This window comes from Rhinoraja longicauda, chromosome 8 (genome assembly GCF_053455715.1).
Source record: "Rhinoraja longicauda isolate Sanriku21f chromosome 8, sRhiLon1.1, whole genome shotgun sequence".
NCBI lineage: Eukaryota > Metazoa > Chordata > Chondrichthyes > Rajiformes > Arhynchobatidae > Rhinoraja > Rhinoraja longicauda.
In genome coordinates, this window is record NC_135960.1 from 4,670,111 (window position 1) to 4,694,756 (window position 24,646).

A 24,646-nucleotide genomic window follows, 5' to 3' on the forward strand; every position below is an offset into this window, starting at 1 on the left:
GAGCGTGTGAGGTGTCTTGGACGTAGGTGAGGAGGGATTTAACCAGGGGGGATAGGATGGAGTCGAGGTAGGTGGAAATAGGTTCGGTGGGACATGAGCAGGCAGAGACAATGGGTCTGCCGGGACAGTTCTGTTTATGGATTTTGGGTAGGAGGTAGAATCGGGCCGTGCGGGGCTGGGGAACTATGAGTTTGGGGGCATTGGAGGGTAGATCGCCGGAGATGGTGAGGTCCGTGATGATGCTGATGATAAAGGTCTGGTGTTTGTCGGTGGGGTCATGGTCCAGGGATAGGTAGGAAGAGGTGTCTGAGAGTTGTCGTCTGGCCTCGGTCCGGTAGAGGTCAGCACGCCAGACTACCACAGCACCTCCCTTGTCAACGGGTATGATGATTAAGTACATACAAACTGCCTACAGGCAGCACCCGTAGTCATGATCGAACCCGGGTCTCAGGCGCTGCAAGGCAGCAGGTTTACCACGACGCCAATGTGCCGCCCAATGGGGCAACTTGGTCAGCATGGACGAGTTGGGCCAAAGGGCCTTGTTCCCGTGCTGTTTGACCCAATGTCCAGGGGAGCAGGTGAGCTCCCTTCCACTGTGTAAGGAGGAACTGCAGATGCTGGTTTACACTGAAGATAGACACAAAATGCTGGAGTAACTCAGCCAAGGTATCACAAAATGCTGGAGTAACTCAGCGGGTCTCTGGCAGCATCTCTGGAGAAAAGGAATAGGTGACATTTTGGGACGAGACTCTTCCACTCCTGAAAGTATTGCCTGGCTTTGGCCCAATTCTGATAACATCACACGCTCATAGGTGATAGGAGCAGAATTAGGTCATTTGACCCATTAAGTCTACTCCTCCATTCAATCATGGTTGATCTACAGTATCTCTCCCTCCTCACCCCATTCTCCTGCCTTCTCCCCGTAACCTGTACTAATCAAGACTCTATCTATCTCTGCCTTAAAAATATCCATTGACTTGGCCTTCACACCCTTCTGTGGCAATAAATTCCACAGATTCACCAGCCTCTGACTAGAGAAATTCCTCCTCATCCCAGTCCGAAAGGAACGTCCTTTAATTCAGAGGCTGTGACCTCGGGTTCTAGACTCTCCCACTAGTGGAAACATCCTCTCCACGTCCACTCTATCCAGGCCTGTCCCTTTGCCCACATTCAGGAGCAGCCTCAAACAACTCCCTGCTGTCTGCTGCTCAGCGCTCTATGTTTCACCGGCCCTTCCTCCTTCGGCGCACAACACAGCTCGGGTTACTCCATCGTTCAAAGGCAGGAAGCAAAATACACCAACAGCTCTTGGTCTCTGCTTCTCCGTAGGTCAGCCCGGCAGCATCCTGCGACCGACCAAGGCCATGCGGCTGTGAGAATGTGGAATCAAATACTCCTCACCTGGCCGACCACCGTCTTTGATTTCAGGTAAGGCCAGACTGAGCTATAAATACCAGCAGTGGCTGCATTAAAGGTGTAATTGTGATACTGGCTGCATTGTTCAACAGAGGAACAACAGTGACTGATACTGGACAAGGACTTCACAATAATGCACCCCATAACTATGGGATGAGTGGCTATGTTGATCCTACCTCTGTACTCCCTCCTATCTTCACCCTTATCCCCCTCTCCCTTCTCCATCATCCCACTCTCCTATCTCCACCCTCATCCCTCCCCCCTCATCCCTCCCCCTCATCCCTATCTCTAACCTCCTCTCTCCCTCCCATCTCCACCCTCATTCCTCCCTCCCATTTCCACCCTCATCCCTCCCATCTCCACCCTCATCCCTCCCTCCCATTTCCACCCTCATCCCTCCCTCCTCTACCCTCATCCCTCCCTCCCATCTCCACTCTCAGCCCTCCCTTCTACCTCCTCTCTCCATCCTCCCTCCCTCCTACCTACATCTTACCCCTCCCTATCTCCTTCCTACCAAATCCTTTCTCATCCCCTCCCTGTGTCCATCCCCTCCCTCTCTCCAATGCCACCCTATGTACACTAGTTCTATCCCACACACTGGGGACAATTAACCTGCACGTCTTTGGAATGTGGGATAAAACCAGAGTACTCGGAGAAAACCCACACTGTCACAGGGGGAACGTGCAAACTCCATACAGACAGCTGGTGCTGTAAGGCAGCAACTCTACCGCTGTGCCACTGTGACACACCACTTAGCTTTGTTTATTGTCACATGTACCAAGTAAAGTGAAAAGCTTTGTCGCTGCTATCCAGTCAACGGAAAGACTACACATGATTACAATAGAGCTGTCCACAATATCTAAGATCATAACATATGAGGGAAAGTCTTGCTCATATCTGAAGAAAGCTCAGGATGTGTACGTCCCTGTTAGAGTGAAGGGCAAAGCAGGCAAATGTAAGGAAGCTTGGCTGACGAGGGAAATTGAGATGTTAGACAAAAACAAGAAGGATGCATGGGACAGGTATAGGAAGCTGGGATCAAGTGCATCCCTGGAGGAGTTTCAGGAACTAAGGGGACAACTAAAAAAGGAAATCAGAAGGGCAAAAAGGGGCCAGGAGATAGCTCTGGCAGCCAATGCCAAAAGATTTTATAAATATATAAGGGGGAAAAAGGTAACCAGAGAGTGGGACCTCTCAGGAATCAAAGTGGTCACCTCTGTGTGGATCCACAGCAGATGGGTAAGGTCCTAAATGAGTATTTCTCCTCTATAGATGTTGTGTGCATGGACTTCAGTAAGGTGTTCGACAAGGTTCCGCATAGTAGGCTGCTCTGGAAGGTTAGGCCGCATGGGATCCAAGGAGAGATAGCTGAATGGATAGCAAATTGGCTCCATGGAAGGAAGCAGAGGGTAATGGTGTAGGAAAATAACTGCAGATGCTGGTACAAATCGAAGGTATCACAAAATGCTGGAGTAACTCAGCAGGTCAGGCAGTATCTAGGAGAGAGGGAATGGGTGACGTTTCGGGTCGAGACCCTTCTTCAGACTGATGTCGGGGACGGGACAAAGAAAGGATATAGGTGGAGACAGGGAGACAGTGGGAGAACTGGGAAAGGGGAGGGGAAGAGAGGGACAGAGGAACTATCTAAAGTTGGAGAAGTCAATGTTCATACCACTGGGCTGTAGGCTGCCCAAGCAAAATGGTAATGGTGGAAGGTTGCTTCTCGGACTGGATGCCTGTAACTAGTGGTGTGCCTCAGGGTTCGGTTCTGGGCCAGTTACTGTTTGTCATCTACATTAATGATTTGGATGGGAACATACAGGGCAAGATTAGCAAGTTTGCTGATGATACAAAAGTTAGTGGTTTTGCAGAGAGTGAAAGAAAATAACTGCAGATGCTGGTACAAATCGAAGGTATTTATTCACAAAATGCTGGAGTAACTCAGCAGGGCAGGCAGCATCTCAGGAGAGAAGGAATGGGTGACGTTTCGGGTCGAGACCCTTCTTCAGATGGTTGTGAGAGGTTGAGTAGGCTGCATCTCTATTCCATGGAGCGCAGGAGGATGAGGGGAAATCTTATAGAGGTATACAAAATCATGAGAAGAACAGATCGGGTAAATGCACAGAATTTTGCCCAGAATAGAGGAATCGAGGACCAGAGGACATAGGTTCAAGGTGAAGGGGAAAAAAAAAATAATAGGAATCTGAGGGGTAACTTTTTCACACAAAGGGTGGTGGGTGTATGGAACAAGCTGCCAGAGGAGGTAGTTGAGGATGGGACTATCCCATTGTTTAAGAAACAGTTGGACAGGTACACGGATTGGACAGGTTTGGAGGGATATGGACCAAGCGCAGGCAGGTGGGACTAGTGTAGCTGGGACATTGTTGGCCAGTGTGGGCGAGTTGGGCCGAAGGGCCTGTTTCCACACTGTATCACTCTGACTCTATATAGGTGCAGAATTACGCCATTCAGCTTATCAAGTCTGTTCCACCATTCGATCATGCTGACCTATTTTTCCCTTTCAATGCCATTCTCCTGCCTTCTCCCTGTAATATTTGACGACCTTACTCACCAGAGTTTGAGAATTCTCCAGACAATATATATACCTTTAGGTTATGTCAGATAACTTTTAACACTTGTTACCGTGTTAATTGAAGTTTGATAAGCAAGCCAGGCTTGACAATCACATACCTTTAAGCTAGTTCTCTCACCCATTGCGAAGGCCTTCTTTGTGAAACAGAGTGCATCTCGGCTCACAAGGGCCATTATTGTGGACATTTAATCTCTGCTCACATCAGCCTTTTACTGGGAGTAGCACAAAGGAATCGCGGAACAATTACGCGCTAGAGCTTCTGTCATCGAAACCCGAGGCTCTATCCCCAGGTGGGACATCAGTGTGGACGGATCTGCCTTCGGCTTTCTCAGCTATTTCTTGACGGCTATCTCTTTTCTCCCTTGTGTCTTCCCCAAAGTGACATTAACTTCAGCAGCTTGTCAATATCTCCACGGCAACAGTGGACTTTAATGTAGGCTTGCCCTGCCGCCGGGGGGGGGGGGGGGGGGGGGAATCTTCACAGGCAGCGAGAGCAAGTGCATCTAAAGATAACATGCAGCAAAGGAAGGGGAAGGGAGTACTGTGCACAAACTTGTGCAAGTGCAACAAACGGTGTTCAAATCCACGTTGGCCTTCTGGTTTAAAATGAGAAACATGCTGGAGATTGTGAAAACAATTTCACAATGGATAGGGTAGGTTTGGAGGATATGGGCCAAATGCAGGCAGGTGGGATTAGCGTAGATGGGGCATGTTGGTCGGTGTGGGCTAGTTGGGCCGGGGTGCCTGTTGCCATGCTGTATGACTCTATGACTCTAAAATGGGCGGCACAGTGGTGCAGCTGGTAGACCTGCTGCCTCTTGGCGCCTGAGACTCGGGTGCTGTCAATGTGGAGTTTGCACGTTCTCCATGTGACCCCGTGGGTTTCCTCAGGGTGCTGCTCCAGTTTCCTCCCACATCCCAAAGACGTGCGGGTTTGTCGGTTAATTGGCCACTGTAAATTCCCTCTAATATGTAGGGAGTGTATGACAAAGTGGCATAACATAATACTAATGTGAACGGGTGATCAGTGGTCGGCGTGGTCTCGTTGGGCCGAAAGGCCTGTTTCCATGCTGGATCTCTAACCTAAAAAAAATAAACAATGCTTGCTTTAGCTGCATTGCTTTCTGCTTAATGCATTCTCTGATTCAGGGTATTAGCTTGGTAGGGTTCATTCAGTTAGATCAAACATATCTATGGAAAAGGACAAAGATAATACCTGTTTCTCATACCTATTTCTCCCTCCCCCTCCACTGTCATCCACATTCCCTCCTCTAGCTTCACAATTCACGGCTTTTCAATCATTTTGTCTCACATCTTCTGTCTTTTCATCTCTGGCCTTTGTTCAACCATCTACCTTCAGAGAAACAGCGTGAAAAAAGGCCTTTCGGCCCACTGAGTCTTCACCGACCATCAATCACACTGTACGCTAGCACAATCCTATACACTAGGGACAATTTACAGAGATATATTGTATCTGTAAACTGAAATATACTTCCCATTTACTCTGTCTGTGTCCCTCAATTCAATGGAGGTTCAGTTGCTTGACAACAGCTGGGGAGAAAATGTCCCTGAATCTGGAGATATGCGTTTTCACACTCTGCACCTTTTGCCTGATGGGAGAGGGGAGTGACCGGGGTAAGACTCGTCCCTGATTATGTTGGTGACCTTGCCGGGGCAGTCTAAAGTGCAGATGGAGTCAATGGAAGGGAGGTTGGTTTGTGTGATGGTCTGAGCTGCTTCCACAATTTTATGCAATTTCTTGTGGCCTTGGATGGAGCTGTTCCTAAACCACGCTATGATAGATTCTGATAAAAATGCTTTCTACAGCGCATCTGTAGAGGATTGAATCTTTCTCCTCTCACGTTAAACCTATGTCCTCTGGTTCTTGATTCCTTGATTGTCAGTCTGAAGAATGGTATCCTGACATGAAACGTCACCTATCCATGTTCTCCAGATATGCTGCCTGACCTCCTGAGTTGCTCCAACACTTTGAGAATTGTTTTTTTAAAGAAATAATCATTGATCTAAAAAAAGGGGAAATCAGAAGGCCATGTGGGAAGACTAAGCAAATATCTGCAGTACATTGTTGTTTTCAAAGTGGGTGGAGGCAGGGGGAGTTAGGACAGCACAGTGGCGCAGCTGTAGAGTTGCTGCCTTGTCGCATCAGAGACCCTGTTTGATCGTGACTATGGGTGCTGACTGTATGGAGTTTTTACGTTCTCCCTGTGACAAGTTTTCACCGGGTGCTGCAGTTTCCTCCCACATTCTAAAGACCTGCAGGTTTGTCGGTTAATTTGCCTGGTAAAAATTGTAAATTGTCACTGGTGTGTAGGATAGTGTTAGTGTACGGGGTGATTGCCGGTCGGCGCAGACCAAAGGGCCTGTTTCTACGCTGTATCTCAAAGTCTAAAGGCTAAAGAGTCACTGGGTGTTCAGAAAAGAGTTGAGAAAGCAGATTTCATAGCTCAACCAGGCAGAAGAGATTTCACAGCATTCCCTGCTGAGTAACATCAGTAACATCGCAGTGATTTCAACACTGATCAATGCCATAAGAATCAATACATTCAATAGAAGTAATTTGAAGACTGGTCCCTGCTGTTATCAATGCTTTGATTGCATTTGGAATTAGATTTTTTGAGTTAGCTAGCTATTATTGATGCAATAGCTTGCAATATAAATGCAAATTGTATATATTTAAATGAGCTCTTGCCTCTGCTGCAGGTAAGGACCAATTAATAGCTTGTAATTTACCTCGAGGAGCTGTGTTCCTGGAGCATTCGAGGCGGGCTAATCGAGTCACAGATGGATGGTGCCTTAATGCGAAATACATGAATTGGGGAAAGTGTTGCTACCCTGGGAATTGAGTGAGAAAGTGTGAATTAGACAGGTTGAGAGCTGTAGAGGTGTGATATTGCGCTGTCAGCAAATCCCACCGCTCCGATACGACTTTCACAGTTACTTTACCAAAGACAATTTACCCTGTCGCTAAGTTTTTTTAAAAATTGCAAGTTTCAGCATGGGAAACAGGCCTTTCGGCCCACCATGTTGACCAGATTTTGGTTTAATTTGGTTTAGCGATGCTGCATGGAATCGGGCCCTTCGGCCCCCCCACCAAGTTTGCGCGGACCACTGATCATCTGTTTACACGAGTTCTATGTTGTCCCATTTTGTCACCCACTCCCTAAACACTCGTGACAATTTTACAGAGGGCCAATTAACCCGCACGTCTTTGGGATGGATGAGGAAACCGCAGCACCCGGACGAAACCCATGCGGTCACAGGGAGAATGTGTGAACTCCACACGGTTTCCTCATCCATCCCAAAGACGTGCGGGTTAATTGGCCCTCTGTAAAATTGCCACGAGAATGTGTGAACTCCACACAGACAGCATCCAAGGACAGGATTGAACCCGGGTCTCTGGTGGTGTGAGAGAGTGGCTCTATCAGCTATGTCACTATGCCGCCCCAGACCGGAATCAGTTTCAGTTTCAGTTTAGTTTATTGTCACGTGTACTGACTGAGGTACAGTGAAAAGCTTTTTGTTGCGTGTTAACCAGTTAGCAGAAACACAATACATGATTACAATTGATCAATTTACAGTGTAAAGATACATGAACAGGGAATAACGTTTAGTGCAAGGTAAAGCCAGCAAAGTCTGATCACGGATAGAACGAGGGTCATCAAAGAGGTATATAGTAGTTCAGCACTGCTCTCTGGCTGTGGTAGGATGATTATGTTGCCTGATAACAGCTGGGAAGAAACTGTCCCCTTATTTGATGGTGTGCGTTTTCACACTTCTATATCTGTTGTCTGATGGGAAGAGAGAAGAGGGAGTGGCCAGGGTGTGACTCGTCCTTGATTATGCTGCTGGCCTTGCCGAGGCAGCTTGAGGTATAAATTGAGTCAATAGAAGGGAGATTGCTTTGTGTGATGGCCTGGGATATGATGCCCAATTCCCTGCAATTTCTTGCGGTCTTAGATGGAGCTGTTCCCAAACCAAGCCCTGTTGCATCCTGATAAAATGCTTTCTAAGGTGCAACTGTAGAAGTTGGTGAGAGTTGTAGGGGACATGCCAAACTTCCTAAGCCTTCTAAGGAGGCAATGGTGTTCTTTCCTGGTCGTTGCTTTAATATGAGTGGTCCAGGAGACGTTGTTGGTGATATTGACTCCTAGGAATTTGAAGTTTTCAACCATCTCCACTTTGGCATGTTAATGCAAACTGGGGTATGTGTACCACTTTGCTTCCTGAAGTCTATCACTGTCTCCTTTGCCTTGATAACATTGAGAGAAAGGTTGTGTCTCAACATCAGGACACGAGGTACTCAATCTCCTTCCTGTACTCTGTCTCATCATTATTTAATATCCGGCCCACAATGGTGGTGTCGTCTACGAATTTGAAAATTGAATTAGATTTGGACATGGCTGCACATTTGTGGGTGTACAAGGAGTAAAGAAGGGGGCTGTGAACGCATCCTTGCGAAGCCCCCATGTTGAGGATACTTATGAATGAGTTCCACTTTTACGAACAATTATAAGTTGTCTTTGACTGAACATACACAAAAATCACGTTATTGGCAACCATACCTTCACAGTATCATAATAAATGGCATCAAAAGCACATAAGGCAGTTAAGAAAGAACAATTATTAAAACTGTAAAAAGGAACTGCAGATGCTGGTTTAAACCGAAGATAGACACAAAAACTGGAGTAACTCAGCGGGGCAGGCAGCATCTCTGGAAAGAAGGAATGGGTGACGTTTCGGGTTAAGACCCTTCTTCAAACTGGATAAAGAAAATTAGCTCTACTGTTCATTGAAACAAATGGTAGACTTTTGAATTTAATAATATACTGGGAGCTTGCTCATATGTAGGGATATTCTTGTCAGGAGTTGTAAACCAGGCATCATTTGTTTCTTGTAAACACAAGGAACTTCAAATGGTGGTTTGGCTCAGTAGGTCAGGCAGCATCTCTGGACAACATGGATAGGTGATAAAATGACACAAAATGCTGGAGTAACTCAGCAGGTCAGGCAGCGTCTCTGGAGAACATGCATTTTGGGTTGAGACCCTTCTAAACGTCACCTATCCATGTTTTCCAAATATTCTGCCTGACTTGCTGAGTTCTGTCAGCATTGTGTGTCCTCTTGTGTATCAACCAGCATCTGCAGTTCTTTGCTTCCCCTTGGATAGGTAGCATTTTTCAAGTCAGGGTCCTTCTTCAGATTCAGGCTTGTATTTTCTTTAAATTATTGCCTTGGAAATGCAGAGCTCAGTACGATTGAGGTGACAACTTGCTGGGCACAGCCTCAGAATGAAAGGACGTACCTTTAGAATGGAGAAAAGGAGGAATTTCTTTAGTCAGAGGGTGGTGAATCTGTGGAAATCGTTGCCACAGACGATGATGGAGGCCAAATCATTGGATATTTTCAAAGAGGAGATTCATAGGTTCAATCCCCACTTTAAAAAACTTTGTTTAAAAAACTGCTTTAGTAACTTCATCTCATACTTCCCTCTCTTCCCTTGTCGTTTTACCAATTCCACAGTTCTCCACATTGTTTCTCTTGATTTAGATTTAGATTTAGATTTAGAGATACAGAGCAGAAACAGGCCCTTCGGCGATCCCCGCACATTAACACTATCCTACACCCACTAGGGACAATTTTTACATTTGCCCAGCCATTTGTCTTTGGAGCGTGGGAGGAAACCGAAGATCTCGGAGAAAACCCACGCAAGTCACGGGGAGAACGTACAAATTCCGTACAGACGGCGCCCGTAGTCAGGATCGAACCTGAGTCTCCGGGCTGCATTCGCTGTAAGGCAGCAACTCTACCGCTGCGCCACTGTGCCGCCCGCTATCACACGTTCTCGAGCAAACAATAGATTTACCTACACCCTGTCTGAAGTCATTTGTGGCTGGCCCTGATTGATCCTGCTCTTTTCTTGCCTGTACCTCTTCACATCCCACCCCCTACTTTCATTCCAAAAAAGGGTTCGGACCCAAAAGGTTACACATCCTTTTTCTCCAGAGATGCTGCCTGACCCGCTGGAGTTACTCCAGCACTTTGTGCCTATCTTTGGTACAAACCAGCATCTGTAGTTCTTTGTTTCTACTCGATAGATTCTTGATTAGTAAGGATCTCAAAGGTTATGGGGAGAAGGCAGGAGAAAGGGGTTGAGAGGGAAAAGTAGATCAGCCATGATCAAATGGCGGAGCATACTCGATGGGCCAAAGGGCCTAATTCTGCTTCTAAATCTTGTGAATTTATGAACTATTATTTCAGATCAGCCTACATTCTATGATGTGCTGGTTGGTTTGGTCAGAATTATTAATCATGTGTCCTACATTTAAGCCTGCAATTATAAATTCCATGAAAATCAAAAATCTAGCACTAACCCCCATAATCCTTGACACCCTTACTTATCAAGAATCTGTCAATCTCCGCCTTAAAAATGCCCAATGATGACCTCCACAGCCGTCTGTGGCAATGAATTCCACAGATTCACCACCCTCGGACCAAAGAAATTCCTCCTCATTTCCTTTCTAAAAGGTTTGTTCTTTTATACCGAGGCTGTTCCCTCTGGTCCTAGACATTTAGCGTTGAGACCCTTCTTCAGACTGAACCGAAACGTCAACCATTCCTTCTATCCAGAGATGCTGCCTGCTCCGCTGTGTCTATCTTCGGTGTAAACCAGCATCGGCAGTTCCTTCCTACACATTTAATCTATAGTTAACACCGTCTATTCTTTTTATTCTTATTCACATTTAATCTATAGTTAACACCGTCTATCCTTTTTATTCTTATTATATATCCTCCAGTTCTCTGTGACATTTGTAGCCAGAGAGGATAGGAAAACGTTCAGAGCTCCAATTATCTCCTCCTTTGATTCTCTTAAGATTCTGTGATGAGCTAACATTTCTAGCAGTTTGTCTACTTACACTGATCCTAAACCCCTTATTATTCTGATTCCCACTATGTTTATCCTATCCAAAAATCACACACCTCCTCCTTAACTGCAATATCTGTATCATCTGTATCATTTTCCTTTGTGGAGACAAACACATAAGAACCACCTACACACATACATTATCTCTTGCGTCTCTGATGGGTCTGACTCATTCCTCTGCAATCCTCTTCCTTTTTTACGTCTTTATGAAACATCTTTGGATTTCCCTCATATTACCTCACTTGCATTTCAATTTCACCTGGTGATTTGTGTACTCCTTCAGCGATAACAGTAGAGGGTAATAAGCAAGAATCTAATCGGCAGATTCAGGTGATTTATATTACACCAGTGGAATTGCTTGTTTGCAGCCTTCTGCCAGATAAAAATAAAAAGCGCTGCAGGAACTTAGCGGGTCAGCCAACATCTGTGGAGGGAATGGACTAACAATGATTCGGAACTGCGGGGAGAAAGCTGGAAAAAAAGAGGTAAGGGTGGGATATAGCCTGGCAAGTGATAGGTGGATACAAGTGAGGTGAGCGATTGGCGGATGGGCAGAGCATGTGACAAAGGCTAGAGGTGAAAAGGAGTCAAAAGGGTAACAGACTAGGAGAGGAGGAGTGAAATGTACTGCCGGAGGGGGTACATATTAATGGAAGGGGACAGGAGGGAGTGGAAAGGGGGGGCGGGCAGGGGAGAGATAAAAAAGGAAATTGGGGAGTCGGGGATGGGAGGAGGGGATAGGAGCAAGATGACTTGGGAGATGGGGGCTCGTTTGACTGATGAGTGGATATAGTGACAAAGGCTAGAGGTACATGAGAGACAAAAGGCTTTCAGATAAGGAGAGAATAAGAGGAGTGAAATGTAAAGCCAGGGATATGGGCATAAGCATAGAGGGGAAAGTGGGGGAGAATGAAAGGAAAATGGGTGACTTGGGATGAGAGATGTGTGGGAATGAGGAGAAAGGAATGGGGGAGGGGGAGAAATGGTGGGAGAATATGCAAGCACTGTGGGAAAGTAGGGAAAAGAGATGGGGGGGGGGGGGGGTGGAAAAGTGGGTGGGAAATGTTCTACAAAATGCAATGGAGGAATTCAGTGCATTCCCAGAAAGGAATCTAGAGATATAGATTGTGATATAGAAAGTTATAGAACAAATGAATGAAAGATCAAGGAAAATGTAGAATGGTTTATTGTTAGCTCTGGGGAAGGTGACAACGAGGCAAACAATCATTAAAATTTAATTACTAAACTGAATCGAAATCACGGACAGCTGTGCGATCCTGTCAAAGTCATTGCAGTGCATTTGGAAAACAGCTTTTCGGTCAAAGTCAGCATGGATTTATGAAGGGGAAATCATGCTTGACTAATCTTTTGTAATTTTTTGAGGATGCAACAAGTAGAATGGATAAGGGAGAGCCAGTGGATGTGGTGTATCTGGACTTTCAAAAAGCCTTCGATAAGGTCCCGCACAAGAGATTAGTGTGCAAACTTAGAGCAAATGGCATTGGGGATAGGGTATTGACATGGATAGAGAACTGATTGGCAGACAGGAAGCAAATAGTAGGAATTAACGGGTCCTTTTCAGAATGGAAGGCAGTGACTAGTGGGGTGCCGCAAGGCACGGTGCTGGGACCCCAGTTGTTTACAATATATATTAACAAGGCAATTAAATGTAACATCTTTAAGTTTGAGGATGACACAAAGCTGGGTGGCAGTGTGAGCTGCGAGGAGGATGCTATGAGGCTGCAGGGTGACTTGGATAGGTTGGGTGAGTGGGCAGAAGCATGGCACATGCAGTATAATGTGGATAAATGTGAGGTTATCCACTTTGGTGGCATGAACAAGAAGGCAGATTATTATCTGAATGGTGTCAGATTAGGTGAAGGGAAGGGGGAATGAGACCTGGGTGTGCTTGTACATCAGTCACTGAAAGTAAGCATGCAGGTGCAGCAGGCAGTGAAGAAAGCCAATAACATGTTGGCCTTCATTGCAAGGAGGTCCTACTGCTTCTGTTTCTGCTTGTTTTCTACTGCACAACCGCCAACGGCTGGGATATCTCGTGCAGGTTTCGCTCGCGTGGGTACCGGTTGCAAAAACGTCATTTAGATTTTTATGTGGGCAAGTTTGGTGAGATGATCCATGTCCAAGCTGTCGAGTTGTGACTTGAAGGTTGGTGCACAACTGGTGGTGTCAGGAAGGTCGGCCATTTAGGACTGAGATGAAGAAAAACCTTTTCACCCAGAGTTGTGAATCTGTGGAATTCTCTGCCTCAGAAGGCAGTGGAGGCCAATTCACTGGATGTTTTCAACAGGGAAGTTAGATTTAGCTCTTAGGGCTAAAGGAATCAGGGAGGATATGGGAGAAAGCAGGAACGGGGTACTGGTGAGCATATTGAATGGCGGTGCTGGCTCGAAGGGCCGAATAGCCTACTCCTGCACCTATTATCTATGTATCTGTGTTTTTCAATAGACAATAGGTGCAGGAGGAGGCCATTCGGCCCTTCGAGCCAGCACCACCATTCAATGTGATCATGGCTGATCATTCTCAATCAGTACCCCGTTCCTGCCTTCTCCCCATACCCCCTGACTCCACTATCCTTAAGAGCTCTATCTAGCTCTCTCTTTTCCATGGACTTATGAACTAAACTTTTCTCTCTGTCTCTCTCTTTGACAGGACACAAGGTAACCTACCCGTCGTTGACACGAACCATGCCAGTTCTCCATGCCGGACTTGAGCAGCGCGTTATGTGACTCTGCGGGAGCCTGGGCTGCGGTCAGCGCCGGCGGCGGCGGCATGGACAGGGCCACGGACAGGGCCATGGGCATGGCTGGCGGCGGCGGGGATGAGGGCCGCTTGCACCGTCCGGAGGCGGCCGTCGAGGGAGAGGCGGCGACGGACGACCTCCCCCGTCGCCAGGGCAACGGGCGGCCGTCGCCAGGGCAACTGCCGCCCGACGGAGCTCCGTCCACTGGTCGCCATGGAGACGTCGGGCCGTGGCCCGGGCAACCGCCTCCCGGAAGCTCACGCCCCCGTTGCCAAGGCGGCGGGCGTCCGTTGCCCGGGCAACCCCCGTCCGATGGAGTCCCGCCCGTTGGTTACCATTGCGACGTCGGGCCCTCGTCCTGGCAACCGCCGCCCGGTGGGGCCCCGTTCCCTTGTTGCCATGGAGATGGGCGGTCGCTGCCTCGCCCCCGTGCGGTCGGCGGACCACAGCGCTCCCGTTGCCAAGGCGACGGGCGGCCTCGTCCGACGGGCGTCGGAGCCAGGCCCTGTCGGAGTTTGGAGGACCTGCGATGGGCCGCGGCGGGCGGACACCCCCGCCTTGGGCCGCGGGGCCTGCCGGCGTCGAGTGGCGACCCGCGGTGCCAGCTTTTGGCGGGAGGCCTACGGGACGACCGAGGAGGCCTCGGGCCTTCAGCGGGGTCGACGGAGGAGCCGCTCCCCTTCTTCGCCATCATGCCGCGGCAGTGGGGGCCCCCTCTCCCGAGCTTAAGCGGCTACGCCATACGAGGCTTGAGGGAGAAGTTGAGGCTGCGGAGCAACCGGGCGGCCGAGGCCAACAAACCCTTGAGGCCGCAAGGCTGGCCGGCCGGGGGAGGGAGCTGTCCGGCCGAGATCACGGAGAAGGCGGCCAGGAGGCTGAGGATACGGCGGCAGAACAGCACTCCCAGCCTGGGGCGGGATGAGGTGGAGGAGGCCGAGGACGTGGAGGCGGCGGCGGCCCAAGGTGGCGGCAGATGCCGCGTCCACATCCCGTCCTTCGAAGAGTTCAAGAAGATGAGGAAGAAAAACCATCCCGTGTCGGGACCTGACGAGCGGGGGGGTCCCCGGGAAAGCCCCGAGTCTTCTGGCCCGTCGCTGCCCCCACCCTCTCACCCCGGCCTGGCATCCCCAGTCTGCACCGGTCCGGCTCCAGGCTCCCCCCTGCACACCGTGGCCGTCCCCTGCCTTGACCTCAGCGGCTCGGAGCCCTCCAGCAGCAGCAGCAGCAGCAGCAGCCGTGGTCCAGAGACAACCGGCCCCAGGGACCCGCATTGCCCCGAGAAGAACTGGTCGGCCGAGAGCCAGTCGACCTGCTGCCCCTCTCTCCTGCTGGAAGCGGCGGCCGACCTCTCCGCCTACGGTGTCACCTTGCAGCAGATGAAGAACGGCTTGATAGGATCGGCCATCGACCTCATCAAGAAAAGGTAACTGGATCAATGACAGGGGATGTACGGTCCTAAGATAACCATTTATGAGGGGTTTGCGCAGTAATCAACCAAAAGAGGGTCATGGCAAGGAGGGTGGAAGCTGGTGGTTTAAGTTCAGGTTTGCTGTTGAAGACAGACACAAAATGCTGGAGTAACTCAGCGGGTCAGGGCAGCATCTCTAGAGAGAAGAATTGGTGACGTTTCGGGTCGAGACCCTTCATCAGGCCTGTTTATTACCAGGTTTATTATTGTTACCTGTACCGAAATAGTTATTTAGAAAAAAATGTTTGCATGCTATCCAGGCAAATCATACTACACATGAGTGGAATCAAGCCTCACACAAGTACAACATGTAAGTGCAAAGGGAAAAACAACGCCAGGGTACAAAATTGTAACATCACAGAAAAAGTGCAAGTCCACTATGAGGTAGGTTGGGAGATCAGGATTACATTCTATCTTGCGGGAGGACCATTCAGTAGTCTGATTACAGCAGGGAAGGAACTGTTCCTGAATCTGGTGGCACATGCCGACAGGAATTTTAAATATATTCTGCCCGATATGAGAGAGGAGAAGAGGGATTGATTCCTGGGATGGCAGGACTTTCATATGAAGAAAGACTGGATAGACTCGGCTTGTCCTCGCTCGAATTTAGAAGATTGAGGGGGAATCTTATAGAAACGTACAAAATTCTTAAGAGGTTGGACAGGCTAGATGCAGGAAGATTGTTCAGAAGAAGGGGTCACAGTTTAAGGATAAGGGGGAAGTCTTTTAGGACCGAGATGAGAAAGTTTTTTTTCACACATAGAGTGGTGAATCTGTGGAATTCCCTGCCACAGAAGGTAGTTGAGGCCAGTTCATTGGCTATATTTAAGAGGGAGTTAGATGTGGCGCTTGTGGCTAAAGGGATCAACGGGTATGGAGAGAAGGCAGGTACAGGATACTGAGTTGGATGATCAGCGATGATCATATTGAATGGCTCGAAGGGCCAAATGGCCTACTCCTGCACCTATTTTCTATGTTTCTATGTCAAGAGGGAATAATCTAGGGCAGGGGTGCAGTGCTGCCGGAGCTCACCGGAGCACCGCTCCGGCACCTCTGGAAAAAACCCCCCAAATAAACAGCGGGGAATTTAACAGCATCTGCTCCAGCACCAGTGACAGCTCCGGCACCTAAAAAATTAGCACTGCAACACTGACCCAGGGGTGAAAACAGTCCATGATAATGGCGAAGATAGACATCCTGAACTTCCTTGTGTAGAAAGGAACTGCAGAAGCCGATCTGCACAAAAGATAGACAAACTGCTGGAGTAACTCAGCGGGTCAGGCAGCATCTCTGAAAAGGATGGGGGATGTTTTGGTTCAGAACCGTTTTTTAAGACTAAACGTAGAGGGGGGAGGGGGTAGGAAATTGGAGTGCTGTTGTGTGACGATTGTTCTGAAAAGGCCAGAACAAATCAGGGCCGGCAACAGATGACCAAGGAAGGGTGGAGTTCATAATGGTCCATTGTTGGCTGGGGAACAGGTGATAACGAAGTGATGCAAAGATGCAAACAGTGGAACTGGTAGGATGGGGGAGGGAGAGAATGCATGGGTGAAATCAGAAAAATCAGCATTCTTAGTATTCTGAGTAAAGCCATTGATGTGGTTTCTTGGTTTCAATAGTTTTTCATTGTGGTTATTAGTCCAGGACAAATTGTTGGTGATTGTGCCAATGAACTTGAAGCTTTCCAACATCTTTACTTTAGACAATAGACAATAGACAATAGGTGCAGGAGTAGGCCATTCGGCCCTTCGAGCCACCACCGCCATTCAATGTGATCATGGCTGATCATTCTCAATCAGTACCCTGTTCCTGCCTTCTCCCCATACCCCCTGACTCCGCTATCCTTAAGAGCTCTATCTAGCTCTCTTGAATGCATTCAGAGAATTGACCTCCACTGCCTTCTGAGGCAGAGAATTCCACAGATTCACAACTCTCTGACTGAAAAGGTTTTTCCTCATCTCTGTTCTAAATGGCCTACCCCTTATTCTTAAACTGTGGCCCCTTGTTCTGGACTCCCCCCCCAACATTGGGAACATGTTTCCTGCCTCTAACGTGTCCAACCCCTTAATAATCTTATACGTTTCGATAAGATCCCCTCTCATCCTTCTAAATTCCAGTGTATACTTTGGCACCATTAATGCTAACTGGTGACTCTGCCAAGCTTCCTGAAGTCAATAACCAGCTCCTTCATCTTGCTGGCATGGACACCATGTTATTATGCTTTTTCACTAAGTGGGAAAGTATCTAATAAGGGAACATGGTTGAAATATCAAATATGAAAGAGTGTAGGTTGTCGGACCATTGAGACTGATACATTACTGGCAGGGAATGGAGGGATACAGATCATGTGCAGGCTTGTGGGATTAATTAGATTGGGGTTATGATCAGCACAGGCATGGTGGGTCGAAGGGCCAATTCCTTTGCTGTACTGGTCTATGTTGACAAATTGAGCAGGTGGTCAATTCTTCTTGCAAAGGTTGGTGAATCACACACACACATATATACACACACACACCCCACCTACTCACCTTTCCCATCTCACCTTCAACTTATATTTAAAATTAATTACAAATTATTAATTAAAAATTAAATTAAAACTTAATTAAAAATGATGAATTAAAAATTGACTTCTCTAACTTCAGATAGTCCCTGCTTTCCCTCTCTATCCCCTCCCCTTCCCAGTTCTCCCACTAGTCTTCCTGTCTGACTACATTCTATCTTTGTTCTGCCCCCTCCCCTGACATCAGTCTGAAGAAGGTCTTGACCTGAAACGTCGCCCATTCCTTCTCTCCCGAGATGCTGCCTGACCTGCTGATTTACACCAGCATTTTGTGTCTTCCTTCGATTTAAACCAGCATCTGCAGTTTTTTTCTTCCTTCACCTTCAACTTATGTCCATTAGCTTTTGATTCACCAACCCCCGGAATAAGAATGTACGTTTACTATATCTATGCCCCTTTATATCCTCATATTTTCTCGTGACACTGCAGGCCATTCAGCCCATCGAATCTATGCTGGCTCTCACAGCTTTCCCATCGATCCCATTCCCCCTTAATCTATAAGCAAACTCCACACAGACAGCGCCCAAGGTCAGGATCAAACCTGGGTCGCTGGATCCGGTGCGGCAGCAGCACTACCCGCCGCATCTATGTAGCACCTCTGATTGGTGAGGCATCCGATAGCATAGGCTTCCTTCCATACCACAATGCAATGACAGCCTACGTTTTTGTGCTGGGAGTGGGATTTGAACCCAGAAACTTCCGAGTCAGAAGGGGGCAGAAATGGATGCTGAGCCCCTGTTGATATACACAATTTAAAATGTGATTCAGCAATTCCAATCCTAGCAGCATAGCCAGGACGTTGTATTCATCTGAGACTGATGGGAAACCAGAAATGCTGACACAGAGGCACTCTATTCATCTGTGATGGGCCCTGTTTTCTGTTGCTTACAGAATTTTAACAGCGCAGCATTAAAACATCGGCAGTCAGAATGAAAGCTGAGCCAACAAGGTTAAGACTGGTGAGAGGAGAGGGGGAAGGTAGTGGGAGAGCAGGAGTGCGGAGGTAATTGTGCGGGGTGGTAGAGGGGTGTGGGGTTTCAAGGGTTATAAGCAGGGATGGAAAAGGGGTCAGAGAGAGATGGAGTGCAGAGAGAGAATAGAGGACGTTTGGATGGGGAGGAGGTAGAGGGGAGAGGAAGGAGCAGAGGTTCAAAGATGGAGGGGTGGTGAGGAAGAGGAGAGGGAAAGGGTGAAATGAAGGGAGGGAGAGGGGTGGGTGAAAGATGGATTGAAGGGCAGAGGGAGATTTGTTAGGGGAAGGTCAGGGTGAATTGGAGGATGGGAGAAGGGTGGGGTGAAGTGAGGGGAGAGAAGGAGGGGTGAGAGATTCGGGGATAAGAAGGGGAATGGTGGACCGGGGAACTGAATCCTTGGTCTCAGGAGATAAGAGGGCTACAGATCGAGTACTGGCAAATGAGATTAGTGTACGTGATGGTCAGTATAGACACGGTGGGCCGAAGGACCTGTTTCTGTGTTACATGACTAGTTCTATTACCTTTCCATCAGACAACCCATCCACCCCATGTTATTTTCGTAATATGGAAACCAGGTCAACCAGTTGGTTCTAGACACATTAGATCCCCAGATAATCTGTTTGGAGTGATTTTGATGGAGGATGGTGCAATGCCTCTATGTTTATTGATGTTCAGCGCTAATTCATTGGAGAAACAAGGAACTGCAGATGCTAGTTTACAAATAAAGACACAAAGTGCTGGAGTAGCTCAATGGGTCAGGCAACATCTCGGGAGAACGTGGATAGATGACTTTGCGGGTCAGGACCCTTCTTCAGACTGTAGGTTGAGATGCTGTTAGCTCCTACCATCTGTACTTGCTGTAGGATTCCCCATTCTTGAATCTAGCTGTGGAGGGGCCAGATCCCTGACCCTATATCACTGCGCTGCTCGTGCCCACCCGTTAACACTGAGATCTGAGTGTCTGCAGTTGAAGAGACCGCATTGGGTGCCCCAGGGACACTGCCGTACTTTCAAATGCTGCATTGAGATGTCAGCCTAGATTACATGCTCGAGATCTGGCTGCTGTGCATCGAAGTGACAACCTTCAGCGCCCGAGGTGGGAACATCACTAATTTCGAGTGCGTGTGTATATACTCACACGTAGACACAACTCCCCCCAGCCTTGCACACACAACTTCCCTTTCCCACACATACACAACTCCCCTCCCCACACACACACACACAAACTCCCCCCCCCCACACACACAACTCCCCCCCCACACACACAACTCCCCCCCACACACATAATTCCCCCCCACACACACACACACACAAACTCCCCCCCCCACACACACAACTCCCCCCCACACACATAATTCCCCCCCACACACACACACACAAACTCCCCCCCCACACACACACAACTCCCCCCCACACACATAATTCCCCCCCCACACACACACACACACACAAACTCCCCCCCCCACACACACAAACTCCCCCCCCCACACACACACACAAACTCCCCCCACACACACAACTCCCCCCACCCCCTGCACACACACAACTCCCCCCACCCCCTGCACACACACAACTCCCCCCCCCCCACAACTCCCCTCCCACACACAGCTCCCGCACACACACAGCTCCCCCCCCCCCCCATCCCTCCCCCACCCTATCATCCTGCTAGTTTCACAGTTCGTATCCCATCGTAATCACCTCCTCTACAGCCAACAATAGACCATAATGAGCTCCACCTTTCCTGGGTCATCGATGCCGGCTTTGATTAGTTCTGTACCTTATCATATCTCCAGTTCCCCTCTTCCCTTGACTCTCAGTCTGACTAAGAAGGGTCCCGACCCGAAACGTCACCTGTTCCATTTTTCCAGAGATGCCGCTTGACCCGCTGAGTTACTCCAGCATTAAATATCTATCTCTGCTGAAGAGATCCTTGTGGTGGAGAAGTGGGTTCTCAGCCACTCGGCCACAACCTGTGATCTGCGCAGACAAGTCCCCTTTAAGTGATGCCTCTACATGAATAATCTGCAGTTGGCAGATGGATTAAAAATCCTTGAGGTGACCAGAGAGGTGTCACACAGCCTTGGAGTCAATTGTTTTTGTCTAGACTTAGAATGGAATAACCACAAGGGAAATCGCCCTGAAAACAACCCACTGTAAGTCCCTCATTTCCAGGTTATATTTTATTCAAATTGAGTCATGTAATGTGCAAAAAATGGAACCACACCTCCCAACCTCAAGACATCCTTGATTGTCGTTACTTTATATGCGTATCTTTCATTAATTTGTTCTATATCACTGTCCCTATCTTTCATTTCCCTTTCGCCTGACTCTCAGTCTGAAGCAGGGTCTCGACCCGAAACATCACCTTTTCCTTTTCTCCAGAGATGCTACTGCCTGACCCGCTGTTACTCCAGCTGTTTGTGTCTGTCGCCAAGCCAAAAAAATATTTTTATTCCGTCGTGTGTAACATCTAACGTCCCAATACCGACCGCGCAGTTCTGCCCTGTGTGAGTCAGAATTGTGACTGAAGCCTTCGACCCGCTTGCTAAAAGGGCTGCAATTAAAGCGCTGGGCGATCTGACTTTGTTTTGATCAATTTGTGCTGTTTCCTTTAATAGCTGCACTGCAGATTCTGCAGCCACAGAAGCAGCGCATCAGCAGCGGCAGCTGGATGACATCACTGTCAATGAGAGGAACAGTCGATCAGGCCCGGTTTCCACGGCAACCCTGGACGGCAGCATCCCGCAGCCTGTCGGAGGACCTCGTCAGGCGGACTGTGTAAATAAGCTCAACCTTTTCTTATCTTTCCACCGTGCTCTTGAGCGCTGACGAATTACCTCGCGGACAAGAGGCATAAGACGGGGGAGGGGGGGGACGGGGGGGACGGGACGTCCGTGACTCATCCTCGCGCAGTCTGAAGGGAGACAGTTCTCCTCCATGTTAGCAGCGTGAAAGCAGAGGCTCTGGGATATTGACCTCCTGGGAGAGACTGCAGTGGGAACGTCGCAAGGAGCCACTCTGGTTACTTCCACCATCTGGTACCTACTTCAGAGAGCAATGCGAATAATCAAAATAATCAATTGCTATGAATTAGTCAACCGCCGGCCCACACAGGAGGCAAGGAGCACCGTGCTAAGAGGTTAAATGACTTACAGTCAGAATAATGGATGTTGGAGTGGGTTATAGGCTGGAATCTAATTGAGGTTTGAGTGGTTTCTGTAGTATGGAAATAAAAGCTATCGGGAGTGAATTGCCGGCCGAAATCCAATTGAGGGTGCAGTTAGATTAGTCGATGAAGGGCCTTGATGAAGAATAAAAGTAAAAGTAATGCTGCATATGCTGGTAAATTCAAAATTTTATAAGGAAACAAAACTGTAGGGAATAATCAGCAGATCAGGCAGCATCTGTGGAGGGATGAACAAAATTAATGTTTCAGGATAAGCAACCTTCCAGCATTTGAATTGTTAGAGATATTATAGAGTGTCATCCCGACAGAGGTTGGCTATCAGGGGAAATGCAACAAATTGGCAAATCATCAATGGGATGGAATGCGAGAGAGTCTTAAACAGGCAAGTCAGGAAACAACAGTGGGCTAGTCAGGAAAGGCCTGGATAGAGTGGATGTGGAGAGGATGTTTCCACTAGTGGGGGAGTCTAGGACCAGAGGCCAGAGCCTCAGAATAAAAGGACGTACCTTTAGAAGGGAGATGGGGAGGAATATATTTTGCCGGAGGGTGGTGGATCTGTGGAATTCATTGCCACAGAGGGTGTGGAGGCCAAACCAATGGATATTTTTAAGGTGGAGATTGACAGATTCTCGATTAGTACGGGCGTCGGGGGTTATAGGGAGAAGGCAGGAGAATGGGATTGAGAGGTATAGATCACCCAGGATCGAATGGCGTACTTGCTGGGCCGAATGGCCTAATTCTGTTCTTGTACCTCATGACCACCAGTGTGATGGAGGACTAATGGCAACAGGAGAACTGTTGCCAATGGCTGATGTTTAGCAAAGTGAGAGCAGCTTACAAGGACAGCAGTGCGTGAGTAACTCAGCAGGTCAGGCAGCATCTCTGGAGGGCCGACCTGAAACATCACCTATCCATGTTCTCCAGAGATGCTGCCTGACCTGCTGAGTTACTCAAGGTTTCAAGGTCAGTTTATTGTCACATGTACCAATTAAGGTACAGTGATATTCGTGTTACTTTGTGCCCTTTTGTGTATTAACCAACATCTGTGGCTCTTTGTTTCTACATTTTGAGAGCAGTGTGAAGTTCTTGGAACTCGGATATGGACTCCAGTGAAAAGTAACGGCCCTGTAAATTATTCCGTATCAGAATAGGCCGCTGAGCCGGTTAGCGTGATGTTGACCAAGTTGCCTACCTAATCTGATCGAACCAAACCCGCCTGCACCTGGACTATATTCCACCAAACCTTTCCCAGCTGTGTTCCTGCCCAGGTGCTGTGGAAGGAACGGTGTGTTGGGATTGCTGAGATGGAAGCAGAGTGTAGGTGTGTTTGTTGGCATCAGGTCCCAGAAGTGGCAGAGATTGATATCTCCTTGGTGGAGGCTGGAAGTCTCGGCACGGACAGGACGGGCCGAAGGGCCTGTTTCCGTGCACTGAACGACACAGTGGGTCAGGCGGCATCTTTGGAGGTCCTGGAGAGATGACGTTTCGGCTTGCGATCCTTCTTCAGACTCTCCACAGATGCCTCCTGACCCGCTGAGTCGCTCCAGCGCTTGGTGTTCTACACAAAATTCCAGTACGTGCAGTTCCCCGCGCTTCCAAATTTATATTTTATGCTTCGCCTTGATGGATTTTTTTTCTTCCTCCCCCATCTCCTCAGTGCTCCCTCCCCAGCTGCCGGAGGTCCAGTTCCGACGCGGCGTACGGGACCACCGAGACCGTCAAGGCCCAGCGGGAATGTCGCCTGCGCCCTCACTTCAGCGACCCCATGCCAGCGGACGCAGCGAAGCGGAAGCAGCTGGAGATGAGGATCGCCGCGGCGGCCTGGGGCCTCGGGCAGAAACGGCGCCAGGACAAAGAAAGTGGCGGATGTGAGTGAAGCTGTGGAACTGTCGACGTTGGGCAGAACTCACCCCACCCCCTCCTCTTGATTAATACGGGTGTCAGAGGTTATGGGGAGAAGGTAGGAGAATGCAGGAAAATGCTAGATGCAGGTAAAATGTTCCCAATGTTGGGGGAAGTCCGGAACCAGGGGCCACAGTCTAAGAATAAAGGGGAGGCCATTTAAAACTGAGGTGAGAAATAACTTTTTCACCCAGAGAGGTGTGAATTTGTGGAATTCTCTGCCACAGTGGGCAGTGGGGGCCAAATCACTGGATGGATTTAAGAGAGAGTTAGATAGAGCTCTGGGGGCTAGTGGAATCAAGGGATATGGGGAGAAGTTGGGCACAGGTTACTGATTGTGGATGATCAGCCATGATCACAATGAATGGCGGTGCTGGCTCAAAGGGCCAAATGTCCTCCTCCTGCACCTATTGTCTATGTTTCTATGTAATGAGGTTCGGAGAGATAGATCAGCCATGATTAAATGGCGGAGTAGACTTGATAGTCCGAATGGCCTAATTCTACTCTTATTACATGATCTTATGATCCTCCCCTGAGTATTCTACTCTTATCACATGATCTTATGATCCTCCCCTGAGTCAGCTCTGTCCCCAAGGTCCGAAGCAAAGGATAATCCTTGAGTGCAATCATAGGGTCATACAGCATGGAAACGGAAACTTTGGCCCCCACTTGCCCACACGGACCAACATGTCCCAGCTACACCAGTCCCACCTGCCTGCGTTTGGGCCATATCCCTCTAAACCTGTCCTATCCATGTAGCTGTCTAATTGCTTCTTAAACGTTGCATTAGTCCCTGCCTCCTCCGGCAGCTTGTTCCATACACCCACCCACCCTTTGTATGA

At 48.6% G+C, this 24,646-nt stretch overlaps 1 protein-coding gene across 2 annotated transcripts in view; it reads left to right on the top strand.

Annotated features, from left to right (window-relative positions):
* The first annotated feature begins 1,325 nt into the window (after nucleotides 1–1,325).
* The window catches only part of arhgef49 (Rho guanine nucleotide exchange factor 49), a 38,444-nt gene continuing 15,123 nt past the window's right edge, over nucleotides 1,326–24,646 (top strand). The window contains exons 1-5 of one of the 2 annotated variants that reach the window (XM_078403284.1): nucleotides 1,326–1,428; nucleotides 11,321–11,437; nucleotides 13,623–15,136; nucleotides 21,334–21,493; nucleotides 23,560–23,770. In XM_078403284.1, the coding sequence (XP_078259410.1) occupies nucleotides 13,671–15,136; nucleotides 21,334–21,493; nucleotides 23,560–23,770 (1,837 nt within the window). In that variant the 5' untranslated portion in view covers nucleotides 1,326–1,428; nucleotides 11,321–11,437; nucleotides 13,623–13,670. The remainder of the gene's footprint in view (nucleotides 1,429–11,320; nucleotides 11,438–13,622; nucleotides 15,137–21,333; nucleotides 21,494–23,559; nucleotides 23,771–24,646) is intronic. The other variant, XM_078403283.1, reaches the window with a different exon arrangement.